The sequence below is a fragment of the Podarcis erhardii genome (genome assembly GCF_964252035.2).
Source record: "Podarcis erhardii genome assembly, chromosome: 10".
Classification (NCBI taxonomy): Eukaryota; Metazoa; Chordata; class Lepidosauria; order Squamata; family Lacertidae; genus Podarcis; species Podarcis erhardii.
In genome coordinates, this window is record NC_138500.1 from 24958916 (window position 1) to 24980840 (window position 21925).

General features: G+C 42.7%; 1 protein-coding gene across 1 annotated transcript in view; it reads left to right on the forward strand.

Moving 5' to 3' along the window:
• The window catches only part of STAB2 (stabilin 2), a 92013-nt gene that overhangs the window by 36213 nt on the left and 33875 nt on the right, over positions 1 to 21925 (forward strand). Inside the window, exons 26-43 of the mRNA XM_081878777.1 lie at positions 1795 to 1890; positions 5036 to 5131; positions 5782 to 5829; positions 7368 to 7504; positions 8428 to 8542; positions 9275 to 9352; positions 9603 to 9701; positions 9833 to 9940; positions 11133 to 11264; positions 12644 to 12772; positions 13918 to 13974; positions 14749 to 14838; positions 15619 to 15814; positions 16368 to 16463; positions 16945 to 16990; positions 17681 to 17757; positions 18931 to 19056; positions 19677 to 19750. Of these exons, the coding sequence (XP_081734903.1) occupies positions 1795 to 1890; positions 5036 to 5131; positions 5782 to 5829; positions 7368 to 7504; positions 8428 to 8542; positions 9275 to 9352; positions 9603 to 9701; positions 9833 to 9940; positions 11133 to 11264; positions 12644 to 12772; positions 13918 to 13974; positions 14749 to 14838; positions 15619 to 15814; positions 16368 to 16463; positions 16945 to 16990; positions 17681 to 17757; positions 18931 to 19056; positions 19677 to 19750 (1800 nt within the window). The remainder of the gene's footprint in view (positions 1 to 1794; positions 1891 to 5035; positions 5132 to 5781; positions 5830 to 7367; positions 7505 to 8427; positions 8543 to 9274; positions 9353 to 9602; positions 9702 to 9832; positions 9941 to 11132; positions 11265 to 12643; positions 12773 to 13917; positions 13975 to 14748; positions 14839 to 15618; positions 15815 to 16367; positions 16464 to 16944; positions 16991 to 17680; positions 17758 to 18930; positions 19057 to 19676; positions 19751 to 21925) is intronic.

Here is a 21925-nt window from a genome sequence, read left to right on the forward strand (position 1 = left end):
CAGAGGACCAACGCCCGGTTGATGTAATGTACAAAAGTCTTTATTGAAGTTTAGTTTCCATTTCAAACCCCAGAGCGTGCAGCCCTACGTCTTGGCTCTAGATCGGCGAAGTCCCCTCTGAGTCACTACCCCTTCCGCACCAGTTTAAGATCCTAGCCCGGCTCCACCTCCTGCGCTGTTCCTTCCTCCTCTGGGTCCTTCTGCCCCCTGGGGTTTCCTCCTTCCTGGATTCTTCTGACGCTGACCCCCCTGAGTCTTGCCCTTCCTTCCGGCGGGCTTTAGGACCTGGCTCCCTCTCCGGGCTACCTGCTGTGCCGCTCGCCTGTACATTTGAACTTGGCCCGCGCGCCCAGCCGGTGACTTTCCTCTTGACCGTTTCCCCGCTCTCCGATGGAGGCATGGTCAATCCTGACTCATCTCCTCTCTCTGATGGTGAGAACACTGGTCCCAATGCCTGGGACTCCTCCCCCCCACTGCACTCTGGTGGGGAAGCTGGTCCTGATTTCCAACTGCTGCTCAGGGAGTCCCCGCTGGCCCCTTCCTTCTGGGGTTTCCCCCTTGGCACCCCCCTTGCCCTGGCCATCGGCGCTCCTTTCTGTGAATCTTCCGATTCGCTGGAGAGACTCGTGGAATCTCTCTGACCACTGTCACTGCCTATACCCCCCTCGTATTCCTCCTCCTCGCTCTCCATTTGCTCCATCTCCTGTGTCTCTGCTCCTGAACCCCTGACAGACGCTATTGGCACCAGTTTCAGGCAAGATTGCACCAATTTGGAGGGAGATCTTGCACAGATCTCGCCCCAGATCGGGGCCAATGTTGGTGCCACTTCTCCAGCACTAGAGGAAGTGGTGGGGCAGGTGGGGCACCCACAGGGTGCTGCCTCAAGCGCTTCTGCTACCTAAGGCAGAGGCCTCACCCTGCCTAATGGCTGGGTTGGTCCTGATATTTTTATTACAGTGGAATCTCGGTTTTCAAACGTAATCCATTCCGGAAGTCCGTTTGACTTCCGAAACATTCAAAAACCAAGGATCAAAGGGCTGCCAGCAAGTTTGATGGGGAAAATTGAGAAACACGCCTCAGAAGCCGTTTGACTTCTGAGGCGTGTTCAAAAACAGAGACACTTCTGGGTTTTCAGCATTCAGCTTCCAAAACGTTCTGCAGCCGAGATGTTCGAGAACCATGATTCATGGCTATTATTCTTCATTCTGATTCCCCAAGCTTCCTGTTGTCAAACTGTTTACTGAGCCTGTCTTTAACATCAGATTTGTTAGGTTGTTAAAAGCAATCTTAAACCATTAAGTGTTTTTTAAACACACAATCCAGAAATCAACCAAGCCCATAGATTCATTGACAATAAATAATTTGAAAACACCATACTCAAGGGGACCAGGTAGATCTCTTAAGGAAGGATGTTCCAGAATCGGTGAGTTACTATGCCCTGATTCTCACATACCCACCAACCTGGCATCTGACAGTGGCCAAACAGAGACAAGGAGCTGCCCTGATTGCCTGAGTGCACAGAAGGTTCATGGGGGATGTGGTGGTTGTTTAGGTACCCTGGTTCTAAACTGTCTAGGATTTTGAAGATGATGCCCAGAGTTGACTCCAAGCATCATCTATTGAACAGGCACTATTGCACTTTATGTTAGGTTAGGTTATTTATTAAATTTATATCCCATCCTTCCACCCAAAGGAGCCTAGCATGGCTTCATTTTAAACTTTTATTGACAGAGGTTGCATAGGAGTGAACAGTTCAAGTGAATAATTTTATTTCATATTCCCCCTACAATACAGAATGATTGTGAATGTAAGGAGGGATTTCGAGGAAATGGATATGAATGTGAACTGATAAACTCTTGTTCAGAACAAAATGGAAAGTGCCACCCACTGGTGAGTAATTCACTTTACAAAATATTCCAAGCTCCGCAAAGGTTTTTATAATAATGATATACTAAAATAAGCATTATATTATTTTTCAGAGAATCACTAACATTTTACTCTCAATGGGTCTAACTTTGAGGCTCTCTAGTCCTTACAACTTAATTAAATTTTCTGTTTTAGCATCAGTATAGTGGATTTGGGGGTGCTAATTATTGCCAAACAATTTACTCTCAGCTCCAGCCAATTAGTAATATGGTGCTGTATTCTCAAGAACACACTTACTGTGTCCTGTGGGATCACAGTAATGAGGCTGCCAGTGGCTGTCACTTTACCCCTGGAGAACTTATATTTGTAAATTTTACACCTTAATTGAAATTATGCATGTTTGTGATTGTGGGAGATTGTTTACAGCCAGAATGGGGACCCTCTATGCCTTCTGATATTGTTGGACTCCAGTTTCCAGCAGCACAGTCAGTGTGGTTACCAGCCAGGGATGATGGGAGTTGTAGTCCAGCAACTTAGGTAGGGCCACAGATTCCCCACCACTGGTTTAGAGTAAAAAATTCACAACCAACAATGCACTTTGTTGAAGGCCTCATTGCTCCTTATTCTTTTTAGAGAGGCATACTTTTTCAAGCAAACAGGTAGTCATTCTACACCTGCCATTTAACATGGTAGATTCATATCTCAGTGTGCCTGCTTCTTACATGACTGACAAACAGCCTGTTCAGCTGCTGCTTGAGAATAAGCCTCATGTGATACAACGGTGCTGAACAGGGAAAGGGAAGAAATTCAAGTCAGTTTGCATTTAAAGTCAAACCTATCACATTTGCATGTTCCGGAGAACTAAAACAAGGAACCCTTCAACATTTACAAAATTCAGATAATTTTACAATGGCTATGTTTACAAAAGTGCACACACATATATGGGGTAAAATGTGCATTAAATGGGAATAAAAATGTGCATATTAATGAAAATATCATACAAGAATGCATTGTATTAGGGAAAATGCTTACAAAAATGGAACATTAGTCAAAACTACATACAAACATATGTTTATTAGGAGAATTTTGCATTAAAATGCTGAAGGGTGAGAATTTAAAGAAAACTCAATTTCAAATTGCTTCAAAAATGTGGAGAACTGAATTTAAGACTGGAAAAATAAGCAATGGAGAGAACAGAAGCTGACAGATCTTTCCATCTTTAATGCTGAACTTGCCCTGGAGAGACTTGGGATCAATTTAGGACTAACAAATTCTCCATGGTTTGATATCAGATTGGGTTTGGTCAAAGCAAGCTACATTCTAAACAAAAACATTCAGGAGCATGATGCGGTCTAGATGCCTCCTGCCAACTCTGCAAACCACACAAGTCCTTGAACTCTGCCTCACCACCTCCCCTTCTTATTTATCAAGTAGCAATAGAAAAGTCTCACTTAAAATTTATCTGACAGGTCACCTCCCTCTCTGGCACTTTGTACAGAGGTATTACCAATATAAGATGAATGCCACATTTGCAGTAGCCCTAAATTAACAACTGTTATCCAAAGCGCAGTGCAAACAAATAACAATTCACTGAGTACTTCTGTGCAGACTCTGTTGAGACAAAACAGAACAGTGGCTTTCACAACAGAGGCTGATTATTCCTCCCCTCCCAATCTTATAATAGAGCTCTAAGCATTAGCTGAATAATTCTTGCAACTAACACCTTAATTAGTGTATTTGAATTTAAAGGATTTCATAGAATCATAGAATCATAGAGTTGGAAGAGACCACAAGGGCCATCGAGTCCAACCCCCTGCCAAGCAGGAAACACCATCAGAGCACTCCTGGCATATGGTTGTCAAGCCTCTGCTTAAAGACCTCCAAAGAAGGAGACTCTACCACATTCCTTGGCAGCAAATTCCACTGTCGAACAGCTCTTACTGTCAGGAAGTTCTTCCTAATGTTTAGGTGGAATCTTCTTTCTTGTAGTTTGGATCCATTGCTTTTACTTTACAGTGGCTTTGCTTCCCATGTAGATAACTGTACACTAGATGTTAATTAGTTGATTTCACTGGCACTTAAGCAAAGTCACCTCTAAATATCTTTTTTTTTAAGTATTGATCTTGATTTTCTTGCACAAAGCTTATGCAGAGATTATAATGTTTACTGAACATTTGTTCCAACTTGTTTGTGGCCAGTTACACAACAATGAAAATTAGTTTGCATTTATTCTGATTTGTTTGTTGGGTGTTGGTCTTCCTGGTATTAATTTGTTTGTCACACACTTTTCAATGCATTTCCTCATCACTTTCCAAACTGCAAAATGCCAGGTTCTTCTTTAAAGTGAATCTGTTGCACTAGGGTGACAGAATTGTTTAACCCACTATAACAATGCAAAACTAAAGTTCCAGTATGCACTTGAATCCTTCCTGCAAAACAGTCTGGAAGCACCCAAAAGTGTACTTTGAAGTATTTGTTCAGAAGAAATGTGTTCAGGAATTAGGGCCCCACCAGTTACCGTATTTTTCGCCCTATAGGACGCACTTTTTCCCCTCCAAAAATGAAGGGGAAATGTGTGTGCGTCCTATGGGGCGAATACAGGCTTTCGCTGAAGCCTGGAGAGCGAGAGGGGTCGGTGCGCACCAACCCCTCTCGCTCTCCAGGCTTCAGGAAGCTCTGTGCAACCCTAGGGAGCCTGGCGTGAAGCCGTGCCAGGCTCCCGAGGGTTTCGCAGAGCTGCCTGCACTCCCGGGCTTGGCGCAGCTCCGCGCAACCCTCCGGAGCCCGGCGCGAAGTTGCGCTGGGCTCCCAAAGGTTGTGCAGATCTGCCTGCATTCCGAAGCCTGGGGCACGCTGAAGAGCGCGCCTGGGCTTCGTGCAGCTCTCCGCAAGCCTGGGGAGACTGGTGCGGCTCCCTAGGCTTGCGGATAGCAGGCTGTTCTGGGGGCTGGGGTCGGGGGAAGCTTGGACTTCCCCCGCGCCAGCCCTGTGCCTGGGGGGGAAATAATTTTTTTTCTTTATTTCCCCCCCCAAAAAAAACTAGGTGCATCCTATGGGGCGAAAAATATGGTATGTAAGCGCACAAGCCTTTTATGCTGCAAAACCATATTGCATTGGGAAGAATACACAGGTGGCTCGGTGTTTGATTATTTTCCCCCTGTTCTAACAGGCTGTTTGTCAGTTCACATCTTCTGGAGTCTGGGAATGTGTGTGTTCGAAGGGCTATGAGGGAGACGGCAGCATATGCTATGGAAATGCAGCGGAGGTGCGTAGGAATCTAACACTTGCCTAAACGATTATGACCAATATCTCAGCTTCTACATTGCAAATGCCACCATGTAACACAGGCACCTGGCACAAATACCTTTCTTAGAGGAAGTTTATACTCACTGTTTTGAAGCTTTATTTGCCAGGAAACAGTATTATGTCAATTAAGAGCAAGGTGATAATATTAAATAAAATTGCCTTTATCATACCTAAAGTACATGCAATACATCCTAAAAATGAATACAACCAGCACCACAATAGGTATAGCTATTTTCAATAACTACCATGTTAACTCACACATACATAAAATCTGGGGGAAGAACTTCAAAAGCAAATTTACAGTACCAATAGGGTACTGTACCAACTACCATCACAATATGTTTGTATACATGAAACGAGGGTATGGCTCAGGTTAATTCACAGCAACTATTAACTTATAGGAAAAGCATATTGCAGATGAAGCATTATCAATATACCAGCTGTCATCTTACATCTTCATACAAATGAGATGCAAAATATTCCATTGTTGCAAAACAGGAGATGCCAGGGACTTCAAACTGAGACCATGTGCTTGGAAAGCATGGGCTCATCCACTAAACTGTGGGCCATCTGTACATGTCATTTATCTTTCTTTCTCTCTCCGCTCAGGAATTGTCTTCTCTGTCGGAAGCAGCTGGATTTAATGAGTGGGTTGGTGTGAGTACCTCTTCTAAAAATATATCGAAAGACGTGACCAGAGCAATTCCTGTGGAGGGGGTGGGCGGGGAGAGAATCTGTGGCGCAGCTGCTGCCACTTCCTATACCCTACTGGCATGAGATGCAGCCAGGACCATAGCTGTCAACGTTTCCCTTTTCTTGCGAGGAATCCTATTTGGAATAAGGGAATTTCCCATTGTCAGCTATGGTCAGGACAGGAGGGGGTCGCTTCACCCCCCCTCCCCCGGACAAACATTAATTTCCCCATTTGGCCCCTATTAACACCACTGGGGGGACGCGGGTGGTGCTGTGGGTTAAACCACAGAGCCTAGGACGCGCCGATCAGAAGGTCAGTGGTTCAAATCCCTGCGACGGGGTGAGCTCCCATTGCTCAGTCCCTGCTCCTGCCAACCTAGCAGTTTGAAAGCACGTCAAAGTGCAAGTAGATAAATAGGTACCACTCCGGCGGGAAGGTAAACAGCACTGCTCTGGTTTGCCAGAAGCGGCTTAGTCATGCTGGTCACATGACCCGGAAGCTGTACGCCGGCTCCCTCAGCCAATAAAGCGAGATGAGTGCCGCAACCCCAGAGTCAGTCACAACTGGACCTAATGGTCAGGGGTCCCTTTACCTTTAACACCAGTGGGAGGGAAGTTAACTATGCCAGCTGTAGGGGCATGTCAGGGAAACAAGGACACTTTGCATCTTAGAGATACAAATGTTGTCCTCCCATTACGCGTAGTACATCTGCATCAGCAGAGCTTTCCTCAGTCCTGTCCCACTGATGGGACAGCAGTTATGCACATTTCAAAGACCCCGTCACCCAGCCTCTGGGTTGCAATGGTGTTTGTTTGCTCATGAACAAAGGAAGAGCCTTATGGAACAGGCCAAAAGCCCATCTAGTTCAGCATCCTGTTCTCAGGGTGTCCAAGCAGATGCCTATGGGAAGCCTGGAATCAGGACCTGAGCACAACAGCCCTCTCCCTGCTTGTGGTTCCTAGCTGCTGGCTTTCAGAGGCCTACTGCCTCAGACAGTGGAGGTAGATCATTGCCACAATGGCTAGCCTAGTAGCAACTAATAGCCTTATTTTCCATGAATCTTCTTTAATCCTCTTTAGAAGCCATCCAAGTTGGTGGCCATCACTACTTTTTGTGGGAGTGAAGGAGCTCTTCCTTTTGCCCGTCCTTTTGATTCTTCCAACATTCAGCTTAACTGGATGTCTATGAGTTCTAGTATCATAAGAGAGGGAGAAAAATGTATTTCTGCTTTCTCCACACACCATGCATAATTTTATACACCTCGATCACGTCCCTTCTTACCTTTTTCAAAATTAATACAACAAAAATAACATTCCTCAAAGGGAATTTACTCTATCCCCACAGATGATTTTGCTTGCCCTTTTCTGAACCTGATAACTAGACTCCTTTTCAGAAGATGAAGTCCTTCCACTGTTGGCAACAGCCAAAAACTGATGATGGTCTATAGAAGAGCTTAAAATATTAACAAATTAATGGCAATGTGTTCTGTCTTGTGATTTAGGCAGCTGCAGTGAAGACATTACTGGCAGATGCAGCAAATATAACCCTCCTTGTGCCTTCTCAGCAAGCAATTCAAAACATGGACCAAGAGGAGAGAAATTTCTGGATGTCAAAAAAAACCATCCAAACTCTAATAAAGTATGTCAAACATTTTTTCACCCTTGACATTCCATTTAAGTGCTTTTATAAAGTACTTTATCCTTTACCGGAATTGTCTTCTTAATTACTGTGATAGCCTTCTGTACCAAGGGGCATGATCAGAGCCGAGGTTTACACATTAAGAGCTAGTGCTAAAAAAATTAACTCACTTAAGAAAACTAACCAAAATACCCACAACCCCTCCTGTACCAGTCTTCCAGCCCCTGATACTTGTCCTACATCCTGTGATTTTTTGTGGCTGGGGCAGGGGCCTCCTTCATCCAATGAGTTTTCACTGGTGTCTTGATTTGAATCCAGGACACAACTCCTTCTACATGCATAATGACAATGCAACTGCCATATATCCCACTGGTTATGCAATAGCTGCTCCATCTACTCCACAATCAGAGAAGTGATTCTGGTTTCCAATGGTGAAATAAACACAACAGCTATCTTCTTCACAACTATGAAAGTTGAAGGAGTATTGTTCAGTTTTACATGTTAGCCACCTGACTGAAAAGCAATCTGTATATTGACAGCAATGGCAAGGAAGCCACTCACCTGCATTGTTTATACCAGGGATGGGGCCCTGCTGACGCAGTTGGACTCCATTTCCCATCAGCCCCAGCCAATGTAGCCAATAGAGTTACTGAACTCCCAATGGCATGTGGAGGACCAGCAGATTCTCCATCACTCAGGTGGCATGGAGGAAGATTAGGAACTATGCAATTGGTGCCTCCCAAATAGTTCCAGGAAACAAATTGCCAGCAGCTGTGTAGGAAAGGGAAGCACCTCCTAACCTATTAACATATTAACTGCTGCTGGCTCAAATGGTGTTTGAAAGAGAATTGGGTTTCTGTTGTAAGAAAATCTGAGCAGCCATAACTTTCACGTCATTTGAACCTAACTTGCATTTCTGTTAGGCACCATGTATTACGGGGAGCATACACAGTTTCTGACCTCCAAACCTTGTCGTCATCCAATGGGCTGGCAACATCTCTGCTTGGAAACTTCCTGGCTTTGTCCAAAGAAAGTGGAGTAAGTTCACCTGTACTCTCACTCACAGGCTGTTCTTATGTGTGCCAAGAGAAATGTGCTAATCAGTTATCATCTTGTGTTTGAATATGCCCCTGTTTTGAGCAAAGGAGTAAGAACTCGCTAGTATGGGCCTCAGACACTATGAGTGTAATTTTTATCTAGTAGTAGGTATGGAAGGGGCTGTCAGTTCCTGTTCCCTGTTTCTCATTTTTCCAATCTGAATTTCAGTTCTCTACATTTCTGCAGCAATCTGCTTTTTTTAAAAAAAGAAAAAAGAATCTTCATTGAAGAATTTCAATGTGATTTTTTCCCCAATAAACACATTTTTTGTATGTAATTCTGACTAGTCACACGTTTTTGCAGGCAATTTCTCCTAGTACAATGCATTCCTGCACGGTATTTTCACTATGTGTATTCATCTGAATGCACACTTTCCCCTAATATGTGAATGTTTGTAAACACTGATTGGAGAACTACATCACAAAAATTGGAGACATGTGAATTTCAAATGTGTTTCAGCTGTCATATTGTTTTGGAAAATGCTTGGCAAAGGCTCTGGGGGTGGGGGGTGGGGCGTAAATCAGGGGAGTCTTCCAAGAGCCACACAGAGAGACCTGGAAGGCTGCATTTGGCTTTTGGGCCTGATAGATCACAGGTCCTAAGCCAGCTGTGATTTGAATCCTGGTAGCTTTATTTACATAAATGGTTTAACCCCCCCCCCTTGCTTTCCAGAATTTTTCTGTTGATGGAGCCAACATCGTAGCAGGTGATATTGCAGCAACAAATGGGATTATACATGTAATTGATAAGGTATTTGCTTCCTTATTATTAATAGTTAGGAAACTGAGGTTAAAAAAAATACTAAATGTTTAAAATATTGAGTTGGTGTTTTTCTCCCTCCCTCCCTCCCTCCCTCTAGATTGGCCACTTAACATCACGTAAAACGGGGAAAAAATACAGTTTCTTAAAATTATTTTCTTTTTATATTGTTGATATTGTTTTAAATGCTTTGTGCTACTGTGCCTGCTGTTTAAAATTGGCCTTGTGTTTTTGTTTGCAGGTTCTGACACCCCTTCGGGGAGTCAGTGGCACATTGCCCAAACTGCTTGCCCGCTTAGAACAGATGCCAGATTACTCCATTTTCAGGGGTTACGTTATTGTAAGTCTTCATGCCTTTTTGAGAAGTGCCATGCATTATTGCATGTATCCATGCTTTTATTTGAACTGCCCTGCAGATAATAGGTAACAGTCCATTTTTTAAAAAACAACGCATTTCTCTCTTTACAACAGCAATATAATCTGGCAAGTGAAATAGAAGCTGCTACCACTTATACCATTTTTGCCCCAAGCAACAGTGCCATTGAAACCTACCTCAAGAACAAACAGTTAACCTCCCTGGTATGTATTGGTTTCCAAACTTTTTATCAGGGCATATTTGCAACCGTTTCTCTTGCTGCGTGGTTGGTGCTTTAAGAAAAAACTAAAAATGCAAAAAGGCTGCTCACTTACAGGAAGTGCTATGGTGTGATATACAACATTCTTCTATGTCAGGCATCCCCAAACTCGGCCCTCCCGATATTTTTGGGACTACAACTCCCATCATCCCTAGCTAACAGGACAAGTGGTCAGGGATGATGGGAATTGTAGTCCCAAAACATTTACGGGCTGAGTTTGGGGATGTCTGTTCTATGTGAACCTTTGCTGATTCTTCTACACTTTTAGCTCTGCATAGCAGGGGCTGTGAGCAGAGCCTGCCGTATGCCATTATTATTATTATTATTATTATTATTATTATTATTATTATTATTATTATCATCATCAATTGTGTGCACACTCATTCCCCTAGTGCAGATGGTCAAATGGGGTTTTTAGGTTTAAAAAGCAGAATGAAGCCCTACAAATTTAATTTACTATACAGTGATGGGATACACGTTCATACCATGTGAAATGATAACCTGTTTCATGCCACTTTTAATAATTTAAATAATAAAAGTATTTTTTTATTTATACCCCGCTCATCTGGCTGGGTTTCCCCAGCTACTCTGGGCAGCTTACGACATATCTTAAAACATCAAGCATTAATAACCTTCCAATACAGGGCTGACTTCAGATGTCTTCTAAAAGTCAGATAGTTGTTTATTTCCTTGACATCTAAAGGGAGGGCATTCCAAAGGGAGAGTGCCACCACCGAAAAGGCCCTCTGCCTGGTTCCCTGTAACTTTGCTTCCCTCAGTGAGGGAACCAGCAGAAAACTCTCGGAGGAGGACCTCAGTGTCCAGGCTGAACGATGGTGGTGGAGATGCTTCTTCAGGTATACAGAACGGGGCCGTTTAGGGCTTTAAAGGTCAGCACCAACACTTTGAATTGTGCTCGTAAACATACTGGGAGCCAGAGAAGATCCTTTAGGACCAGTGTTATATGTCCCGGCAGCCACTCTCTAAAACATATATTGTCTGGCTCCAGCCTACAGCTAATTGATAATAAAATCCTTTGTCTACTGGTTGCTGCTGGCATCTGTTTTTGTCACAGAAAGCTTGGAAGTCCACACCTTGCTCAAGTATGTAACATAAATTATCAATTTAATCTGCAGGATGAAAACCAGATCCGATACCATGTTATTTTAGAGGAGAAGCTGCTGAAGAATGATATGCATAATGGGATGTTCAAGGAAACCATGCTTGGATTGTCCTTTAGAGTGGGATTCATCATTCATGATGGCCAGGTACTTTGTATAAACCTTGTTGATAATTATGTTGGCTTTTGGAACTGCCTGCTTATCTGAATACCTCATCCGGAAAAAGATTTACATCTGGGTAACTGAATGTAGGGAAAGCTTCATTGCTTTCAATGCTCTGGATCATAAGTTTACATTAGTGAGGCTTACTCATTGGTATAATGGGACTGTATTTACATCCCTAGCTAATGAGGCCATTCACCATATGTAAACATTACTCATATGCATTAAGTGCTGAGCTAAGAACTTGAGTTAAAGTTCAGAAATTGGGATTAAGAGCAAATGAATCAACATTAACTTCTGGCATTGACTAGCAACTGTTTTAAGGTCCCTGTTGTTGCAATTATGAAGCTGCATTTCCCAAACTTGGGTCTCCAGCTGTTTGGGGGCTACAGTTCCCATCATGCCCAACTACTGGTCCTGCTGGTTAGAGGAGACCCAAGTTTGGGAAACTCTGGTAGATAAATGCCTTCTTAAATTGAAAAGAACGCTTTATTATGTTTATTCAAGCTACTTACAATTTTCCTTTGCTTTATTCAGTTGTACAAATCAGAATTGGCCATTTAGGCTGCAATTCTATATAAACTTACTGGGGAACGCAGTTGGGGTTACTTCTGAGTAGGCAGGTATAGGATTGCATTGCTTAGTTTTGAGAAAGAAATAATGGGAAAGGAGCAATGGTAAGAGTGAAATCAATAGCAGCAGGTGTGTTCAGCTGCTGTCACTCACCTGTCCTTTAATCCGTCACATCGCTGCCACTTTCCAGGAGGTAAGTGGCCCCTCACTGTAATTCCCAGTGAGCAGCAGCAGCAGCGACGTAACCAACTGGAGGTCAGGAGACCAGTGGCACCCCAATCTGGCACCTGCTGCTGAGTAGTATGGATAGTCCAAACAGTTGCACACCCACAGCCAGCCAGTGCAGATTGATGTACAGTGATATGCACACAACTAGAGTCATATGTTTATAGATAACAGAGTTGGAAGGTCTTTGGGAAATAAGATGAATTGGATTCATAGGAAGCTGCCTTATACGAGTTAGACAATTGGTCCACCTAGCTCAGTATTTTCCACAGTGACTGGCAACAGCTCTCCAGATTTCAGACAAGGGTCTCTTCCAGCCCTATTTGGAGATGTTGCAGACTGGTCCTGGGGCCTTCTGCATGCTCTCACTGAGCTGCAGCCCTTAATGTGCAATGTGAGACCTTTTTCAACTGCATGCTTCAAATTCAATTCTTTCCTCTGCAGTGCCTTTTATTACACTTACTGGAATAGCAAGATAATATTTGCTGTGTAAAAGTTAATGCAACAAATGATCCTTTAAGTAGGTCCACCTGGTGTGTACTAAACTGATAACCTATTGTGTGCAGCTCTACATAAATGAGGCGCCCTTAAGTTACCCAAATGTTGCAACCGATAAAGGAATAATTCATGGACTGGAAAGGGTAATGGAAATCCAGAAGAACAGATGTGATAGCAACCATACTGTGATAGTACCTGTAAGTGCCTTTCTGTGTATATATTATGTGTGTTTGTGTACGTTATAAACGTTTATATACATTAGATGTGTTTTCATTTCTTTAAAGAAAAATAATTAATATATAGAACATATCTTTATTTAGGGAGTCCTCCAGGAAAATAAGTCTTCACTTTGCAGTTTGGTAGAATGCAATATAGGGCAATACGGTCCATTAACATACATTGACTAATTTAACCCTACAATCTTTGATCTGATTTTATACAGCTTTAGTGATCTGACAAGTAGAAGTATCTATGGTACTATGTGAAGCTGGCTTTTGCTAAATCAGGCCATTGATCAATCCATCCCAGGGTGTGTCCAAAGATCTTCCCTACTTTCCCCCTATTTCTACTGGATGTAGGAGATGCAAGCAAGGAAAGCAAACATAGATACTTGCTTTTACTAGTAGTTGTGGCTGTTGCAGCAGGGTTTGAACATAGAGGCTGCTTTCAACATAAACGCAAGATGGCATACAAAACACGTTTGCCCCCTTCAAGCTTGCAAGTCAAAAGTCAAGCTAGTATAGTTACTTGCAAGTAGGGTCTCTAGTTTGCCATTTCAAACTACTTGCAAGTGAATCAATCAATGAGTCAATTTCATTGCGAATAAACTCCCAAGCTTGCAGCTCTTTGTTTAAATATATTTGCTGTGACATTTTTATTCCACCCTTTTTTGCAAGGTGCTCAGGGCAGCTTATATTACTCCTGCCTCCCTAGTTTATCCTCAGAACAGCCCTGTGAGGAATATTAGGTTTATAGGCAGTGCACCAGGTGAGTTTTATGGCCAATCAAGGATTGAAATGGCACATTCGGTCTCTCAATATCCTTCATTTTCCCTCTTCTGGTTTTTGCACAAATGGTCAATGGTTAGAGATGAATAAATTAAATGGTGTCAGGCTACCATTGTTAAAACATGCAACATGTAACTGTAGGGAACAATTGTGGGAGGCACTAATGAAATTGGGGGGAAATTGTCAGTGTGCACCCAAGGGTTCATTTGGATAAAAATAGATGGTGCCAAACCTCTACACACTTAAGGCATTTCTGACATGTGCAAAGGCCTGCACAAGTACTGTATATATCATGGTCCCTTACTCTGAAAATATATGTTTGCTTTGTTTTCAAGGGAAAGTGTTTGTCGTGCTTGGCCGTACCTAGCTGTCCTATTGGAACTACACCACTGGTAAATATTTTAGAATTAAATTGCTATAAATAAGTAGTAAGGAACTTAAGGTCCTCCAGATGTTGGTGGATTACAATCAGCAGTGGATGACGGCACTTGCCTGACCTCCCATCACTGTTGCCACTACGGCTTCCCTAAAGAGAGATGAGTGGTGGTGAGATTAGCACAGCGCAAATGCCGTGGCAAAGCCAATCTGGCACTTGACCTTGCTGCCACCTCACCCCTCTCCCTCACTGTAAGCCACAATCAGTGACAGGACGTCAGCTGAGTGCCCCCACCTCATGAACTGTTACTGCCTACAACACTTGTGGCCTTGTTGATTCGTTCATGCTAGGACTAACAGGAATCTGGCAGCATATAGAGGGTACAGATTCCCTACCCCTGCTGTGCGTGTGTGGGGGGAGGGTCTACTCCTGAGTATGCCCAGTATAGGGTATAACCCATAGAAGACAACCCACCCCCTCCTGCGGCTGCAGAATCCATAGGACATAATAAACAAACTTCATTGTGACCTCTGAATTTACAGGGGGAGGTGGATTTTCTCCGAAGTTTCTAAACTTTGTATATTTATTCAGTTCAAGAGAATAATTCATTTGTCAGTGCCTTATTGTGAGTCAGGTTATTTTGCCCATTTGTGCTAATTGACGGTTAATTTTGAATAGGATTTGGGCATGTTCAATTAGCGTTTTCCATTGAAAAATATTTCAGGGGATATTCATTAGCTGAGTTTGATGCAATGTTTTAAGTGTAAAACTGTCCACTTCTTTTGTACAGAATTACAAGAAAGTGAGCTGCTTGTATTTCCATTCCGAAAGATTGTCCCTTCGCTACGGATGCCAGCCAAAATGCAGTAAAAGCACAATTGTGGGTATTCTTTACCATCCAAAGCATATCTGTCATACTATCATGACACTGATAGAATGTAAGGGGGTTGAGGTGTGGGAGAGAAACAGAACATTGAGAACTGACTGTCGTATCTGTAGGGAGAAATTGTTTTATTAAAGTGATTTCTTAGCAACATGGTCCTTTCAAAGAAGCTTGGTATGAAAAACAAAAACCAAAGACAAAGTGCCATAGGGTAGCCACTGTGAAACCCTCCAAGGGTTGTTGAAAAAATAATATCCAACAATATCTGCAGGGCATCATATTGGCTGCTTGTGTCATAAAGCAACAACATCACCAATCCACTAATTAAAACCACATACAAATTAGACATCTTACAAATCTGAAAGTCACCAGAGCTGCAAAAAACAAACAAATATGTATCATAATCAAAGCTAGCCTGCACCATCAGATTAACAATAAGAATTCAGGTTGTTTGGCTGCCTAACCAAAGGGGGGAGAGTTGTTATGTCGTGCCTAAAAGAAAATAGAAAATGAACTAAACTTATCTCTTTGGGAAGGGAGCTCCATAGGCTAGGGGCCACCACTGAAAAGGCCCTGTCTCGTATTCCAACCTGTCTCGTATTACCCACTTGTGGGTCTGTGAGGAGGGCCTCTGTGACTGATCTTAGACTGTAGCACACAATAAATAAGGCAGCTCAAGAGTTCCTGCCTTAATTCATAGTCCTTTTATGGCACCTCTTCTCTTTTATTCTCTTATACGCAATTGCATTTGCCTTACCTTGTTTGTTCCTTTTTCAGACCAGGGAGTGTTGTGCGGGCTTCTATGGCCCTCAGTGCGAGCCTTGTCCAGGACTGGCTGGAAACACTTGCTTTGGAAATGGGATTTGCTTAGATGGCCTCAATGGCAATGGTACTTGTGAGTGTGAAGCAGGATTCGAGGGAGTAGCCTGTGAAAAATGTATCGAGGGCAAATATGGCACTGGCTGTGATCAAGGTACTTCAGGTTTCAGACCACTGAGACAACTAGTTATGTTGCTTAGCTCTCCTTGACTTGGAATAGACACATTGAGGTCTGTTTTGTTGTTGTTCCAAGAACCATGTCACAAAATTCAAAAGTAGTATAAAATCTGAGTGATCATTACATTCCAAGCTGCATGTTAGCCTGGGGACTTCAGATCAGGTCACTTTGCATCAGAGTCCAGTGAAATGCAAAAAATGAGCCTGTGTAACTGGCCATAATGCAAACCTCTGTGGTTCTTCAAAGCTTACTGTGGCTTTGAAGAAAAGGGGCAGCCCTTGATCACACAAATCTTAATGTGGTACACTTGAGGTGCTATATTGGTACAGTAGTGTTTTCTGCTTTATGGGAAAGACTCTTGCATCTGCAAAATATAATATATGAGCCATGCTTTAAGTCAAATAAGCCCATTTGAGTATGTTAAGCCAAGAAAGGAAGTTGGAATAATACGTTAAGGCAGACCTCCCTTCATAGTCCACTTGTTGTTACTGCTGGGGCAGTCCTTACAACATCATCTCTCTGCACTTAGAGTGTCCTTGCATCCATGGGAAATGCAACGATGATATTAAAGGCGATGGCTCTTGCGAATGTGATGTTGGCTGGAGAGGTGTGAAATGCGATGAAGGTAAGTGTGATTGCTCTCCATCACTCTGAGCTACCATTTGAGGCTGCAGATTTAAAACTCAGAGCTCAAGGCAGTGAAGGCACCATCACTGAAGCTGCACAGGTTCACTTTTCTTTCAGACCAGCTGAATGTGACCCTGAAATTAGGCCTTCACTCTTTCTGGTCCCATTGTCTGCAGTTCATCAAAATTCCTTCCAAGACACTGTCTGCAAGTTTAGACCTTCAGCCCTCTCAGTGCTTTAGTCTTCTGGTTGAGTAGATAATTTTTGTTTTGGTTTTTTTTTAATGAAATATACACTGTCCTTAAAAACTCAGTGCAGTTCTGAGAAAGAGCATGACATGTGTTCTGAACTGATCTGTGCATCAGGCCATTGCTGTGGTCTGTGCATCAGCCATTCTGCAAGCATAGATCAACTCTTTGATGAGCAGGGTAAATTGGGATTGTATACTGTTGACTAACAAAGTCATTTTCCTCCTGCAGAAATCAAAGGTGATAAATGCAACAGTACCTGCCACACCAGTGCCAAGTATGTATGACAGCAATTTATCTAATAATATTTAGGCTGCATTCAGACACCTTTCTCCAGCAACTATAGCATGAACATTGAAACAGAGGGTGGTGGCTTGGCAAAAATAGGCACCAACCAGCATGGGAGTTTTGCAGTATTCATCCACAGGAACAGTATCCAAATTTAAGCTGTTAATGCATATGGACTAGCAACAATTGGCATAGAAATTGTCATAATTGCCCTGCAACATATAAGTTTCAGGCACTTTAATTTGACAAACCTGACACTTTAAAAAACTCAACTAGAAATTGATTGTCCTAGTTTAAAGTTCTCTGAGAGGTTAGATTACATAAAATTTCAAGCTACTGTCCTGCTTATAATTTAACTCACCACTTACAGATTTTTGAAATATTAAGCAGTATATAAATGCTTTTATACAAAGTAAAATAAATAAAATGATATGCTTGGTATGCGTTGGAGAATATTGTACCAAAAACTGTGTAAAACATTCTACAATGTGTTTGAAGTTAGGATTGGTTTTTTGCCCCACATGCTATGTTTTTAGAAAATACAGCTTTCTAAAGATTGCCTTAGAGATTTTAGATCTGCTTTCATGGGTCTGTCAACCTTTTGGAAAAAAGTATTGTATGAAATAAGCAGTGGTGATGCTGCAAAATAAGTGGTTTTACTTTCCTTTTTCCATCTTAGCTGCCTTCTCAATTCCTATGGCAGACCATACTGCAAGTGTGCAGCAGGGTTTAAAGGGAACGGGACATATTGTACAGGCAAGTGGACTTTGTCCTTTTCCATTTGACATACCATATTCACTGTGCCTCCCATTCACAAGAAACTGGTGGGGCAGGAGGCTGGGAAAATACCAGAAGCACCATTTGTTTCAATGAATAGGACTGTTCCGCTCACAAGTGGTCATGTGTGGTGTCTGCTCCCCACTCCCTTGAGGGATGAGGAGTTTCTGAAGCAGCATTGCATGACTCATGATACTCCCTTCAGAGGGGAGAGCACTGAAGGTTACAATGTTTTTTAAAAAAGTATATTCTTTATTTGCAAATATGCAAATAGTGTTGATATATAACAGTCTATGCATGCAAAGGAAAAAAGACAGAAAGGGTTAAGTTGGGTGTGCTGGCTAATTTGTCTTGCACCTGAAACTAGTTAAGCATATGAGAGTAACTCAGCACAATCTAAAATAGAAATCCACTTGTGTTGGAAGCAAGTTTGCTCTTGCCCAGAGCCTAGCCTGTGCTGGAACACTGCAAGAAGCCTGTATGCTGCTGGAAGGACTGTATACTACAACTGTACATAACCTAAAAGCTGTGGGAACTGCATTGTACTGTCAGTAAAGGGACTGACCCTACCTAAAACTGTGGTGCTTTTTGGTTCCATGGACACACTCCACTGGCGTGTTGAATGGGGACTCTGCACACTCGCCAACAAATAGTAGTAGTTACAGATAGGTAGCCGTGTTGGTCTGCCATAGTCAAAACAAAATAAAAAAATTCCTTCCAGTAGCACCTTAAAGACCAACTAAGTTAGTTCTTGGTATGAGCTTTCGTGTGCATGCACACTTCTTCAGATATGTATCTGAAGAAGTGTGCATGCACACGGAAGCTCATACCAAGAACTAACTTAGTTGGTCTTTAAGGTGCTACTGGAAGGAATTTTTTAATTTTGTTTCAACAAATAGTAGGACGTCGATAGAGGCAAACAGCAAGGCAGCTAATGTTCCCACAGAGAACGTTCCCCAATGGTGCTTCTCTCTTTCTCAGCATTTCGACCAAACTGCAAACCTGCCATTTGGTGTCACACACAGCATACATCAACACTCTGCCCCCACTGTATGATTGTATTTTTCTGGCAAACCTATGTGTGCTACTGCATGCTATTTGAAAGCAGCTTGAGGATTGCAGCCATACTTTATATTCTTTGTTCTTTCACAGCTATCAATGCATGTGAAACCAGCAATGGAGGTTGTTCTCTCAAAGCAGAATGCAGACGCACCACTCCAGGAAACAGAGTGTGTCTTTGCAATGCAGGTTACACTGGAGATGGGATCGTCTGCTTTGGTAAGTGCTTGTTTTATGGTTTAAGATCTTAAGAGACTAATAAATAGGCAGCATGACTACATAATATATGTATTGATACATTCTCATGTAAACCATAAATGTTTTTGTTTTTTAAGACAGTTAGCTGCTTGGAGATTAGGGCAACTGCTGATTTTCTGAACTGAGTCACAAGTCACAACCTTACCTCTTGGGAATATTTTTTTTTATAATCACGCAGACATGGTTTCACAAGTCCAGAGAGTGAATCATGCAGACATGGTTTCACATGTTCAGAGAGGACAGAACCATTTCATGTAGGGTGGTTTGATTCAAAGTGGCCCCAGGTAAAAATAAAAATAAAATCTCCATGCATAAGAAAATCTTTACACATTTGACAAAACTTGTAGACTTTTGATGTGACTGCAAGTCCTTTAGCTCCCTCAAGGAAAGGAGTATAGCATTGCCATCACAAACTGCTACAAATACCATAATCTTATTTTACCCTTGTAGCCAAACCAAGGGGGATCCTAGTGGGCAACAGCAAGCAAGAATTATTGGAAACTAGTAACTTTCATTTAGCAGTGCCTCTCTGAATCAGAACAGTACTCACATTTTTCCTCTGTTGTGTTTGTCACATAAAGAAATCAATCCCTGTGTGGAGAATAATGGTGGATGTGATAAAAATGCAGAGTGCACTCACACTGGACCCAATCAGGTAAACAATGCTCCTATCTCATTTTGATGCACATTGCAGGCATTAATTTGTTGATGCTGCTGCTACTGTTGCTGTTACATAGATTGATTACTAGCACTTACAATTCACCTAAAATTTCCTGGGCACTAAGTGCATGTATTAGAAGATAAGCCAATTCCTGCCCACAGGCTCGCAACCTAATACATGTGATACAAAAGAAAAGGGAATGATGAAGAAAGAATAAAGCAGGTACTGGGACAGTTGGCTGAGGGGATGGGGCCAAGCTGATCTCTACCCATGCCAGTATGTTCTTCCTGGAAGGCAAAAGGTACTATCTGACTGTGGCCCTCCAGAGTCCCCTGGCCAGTGTTGAAGGCCAGAGAACACTTCCTTTCAGCTCTGCAGCCCTAGGGCAACTGGCAGTGGGAGATCATTGTGGCAGGGAAGCAAGAAGGAAGTTTCCCTCACCTGCTTCTTCTACCAATGGATGGGTTCAGGCTCACCTCCCATGAATCATAGGTTATAGACTGGCAACATATGATCCTATGAATGTGCCTTAAACTGAGACAGGTGATTGATCCATTTAGCCATGTACAGTGGATCTTTGGCCTCTTGGGCAGGGTGAGGAACCACAGGCCCAGAGATCAAATGTGGCTCTCCGGCCCCTCTGGCCAGCCCTGAGACTCTCCTCAGGCCACACACCCTTCTCCTCAGGTTACACCCCTTACAGTGCTTTTGCCTGACTAGAAGATGTCCTTGAAGTGTGTAGAAACCTCAGATTTTTGGTTGTGACTGTAATGCAGCCTACTGAACAATGGTAAGATTGCTGCTGTTCATCACCTTTTGGCTCCCTCTCAGCACTCCCACGGGCACATGGTCCCAGAATGTGGTCCTCTGGCTGAAAAAGATTCCAACCAGTATTTCCCACCATGTGCTGCCTGAGATTATTTTTAACTAAAAATGCCAGGGATTGAAACTTGAGATCTTTTTACACCAAAAGTTCTTGTTCTGTTGCTGACTGTGGTGTGGGAATGGGAGGAAGTGGGAGTCCTTTCCCATAGAGTGGTACCTCGGGTTACAGACGCTTCAGGTTACAGACTCCGCTAACCCAGAAATAGTACCTTGGGTTAAGAACTTTGCTTCAGGATGAGAACAGAAATCATTTGGTGGTGGTGCAGTGGGAGCAGGAGGCCCCATTGGCTAAAGTGGTACCTCAGGTTAAGAACAGTTTCAGGTTAAGAACGGACCTCCGGAACAAATTAAGTTCTTAACCCGAGGTACCACTGTATCCTGTTTTAACTGCAACATTTTAGTGGAGTAGATGTCAGTTCACACCTTGGCTCTGCAACAAATTAACTCAGTGCCCTTAAGTAAGTCTGAACCTCCCTCCATTATCTGTAATATGGGCATAATAATACTGTAATGCGGTCCTCCCTTGCAAGGATTACTGAAATAATGGACTCGGCTACATTAGTAAAGAAAAAGCTTTTTATATGTCAGCTCCCCCTTTTGAGAGGGGCTGCTTTGTGGGCGGGAATCCAGGTCCTTGCAGCGACGCGGGAGTGGGCGGAGGAACGCCGCTCACATCAGCAGGATTCCTGGTCACGTCACACCCCCGGCCAGCTATTCGGGTTTGACTGGGGGCATGGCTACGCCTGTTTAAATTGTGGCGTGGCCGGGGGAGCAGCTTCCATTTGCTTCCATTCGTGGGATCTTTTTATATGTGTTATAACACTAGATGGCGCTGTGGAGTCCCGTAATAAAGTTTACAACGCTTTTTCCTGAAACGTCTTTTTGATGTATCTAGACCCAACCAATGTGTGTGCCGTACTTTGAGCACAGAATTATGAAGTCCAAAATATTAGGTTTTGTGGTGTGTTTTTTTTTAAAAAAAACACTAATATTTTGAGGATTCTTGCAAATAACTTTATGGACTAAATAAAAGTAAGTTGCCTAGGTAACAAGGTCTCTGGCTATTTTTATTCCACTGAGCTATGTAAGATAAATTGGAACGACAAAGACCTAACTTGTTATACTCTAATTGCAACATTTCCCCCCTTTTCTTTTAAAAAATATTAAGGCTCAAATAGCTTATCATATTGGGCTCTTCCAACTGATGAAATGCAGTGGCAGAAATGAGAAAACGTACCTTAGGCTATGTGCTTTGCCTATGAAAAAAGGAATGTTAGAAAAGAG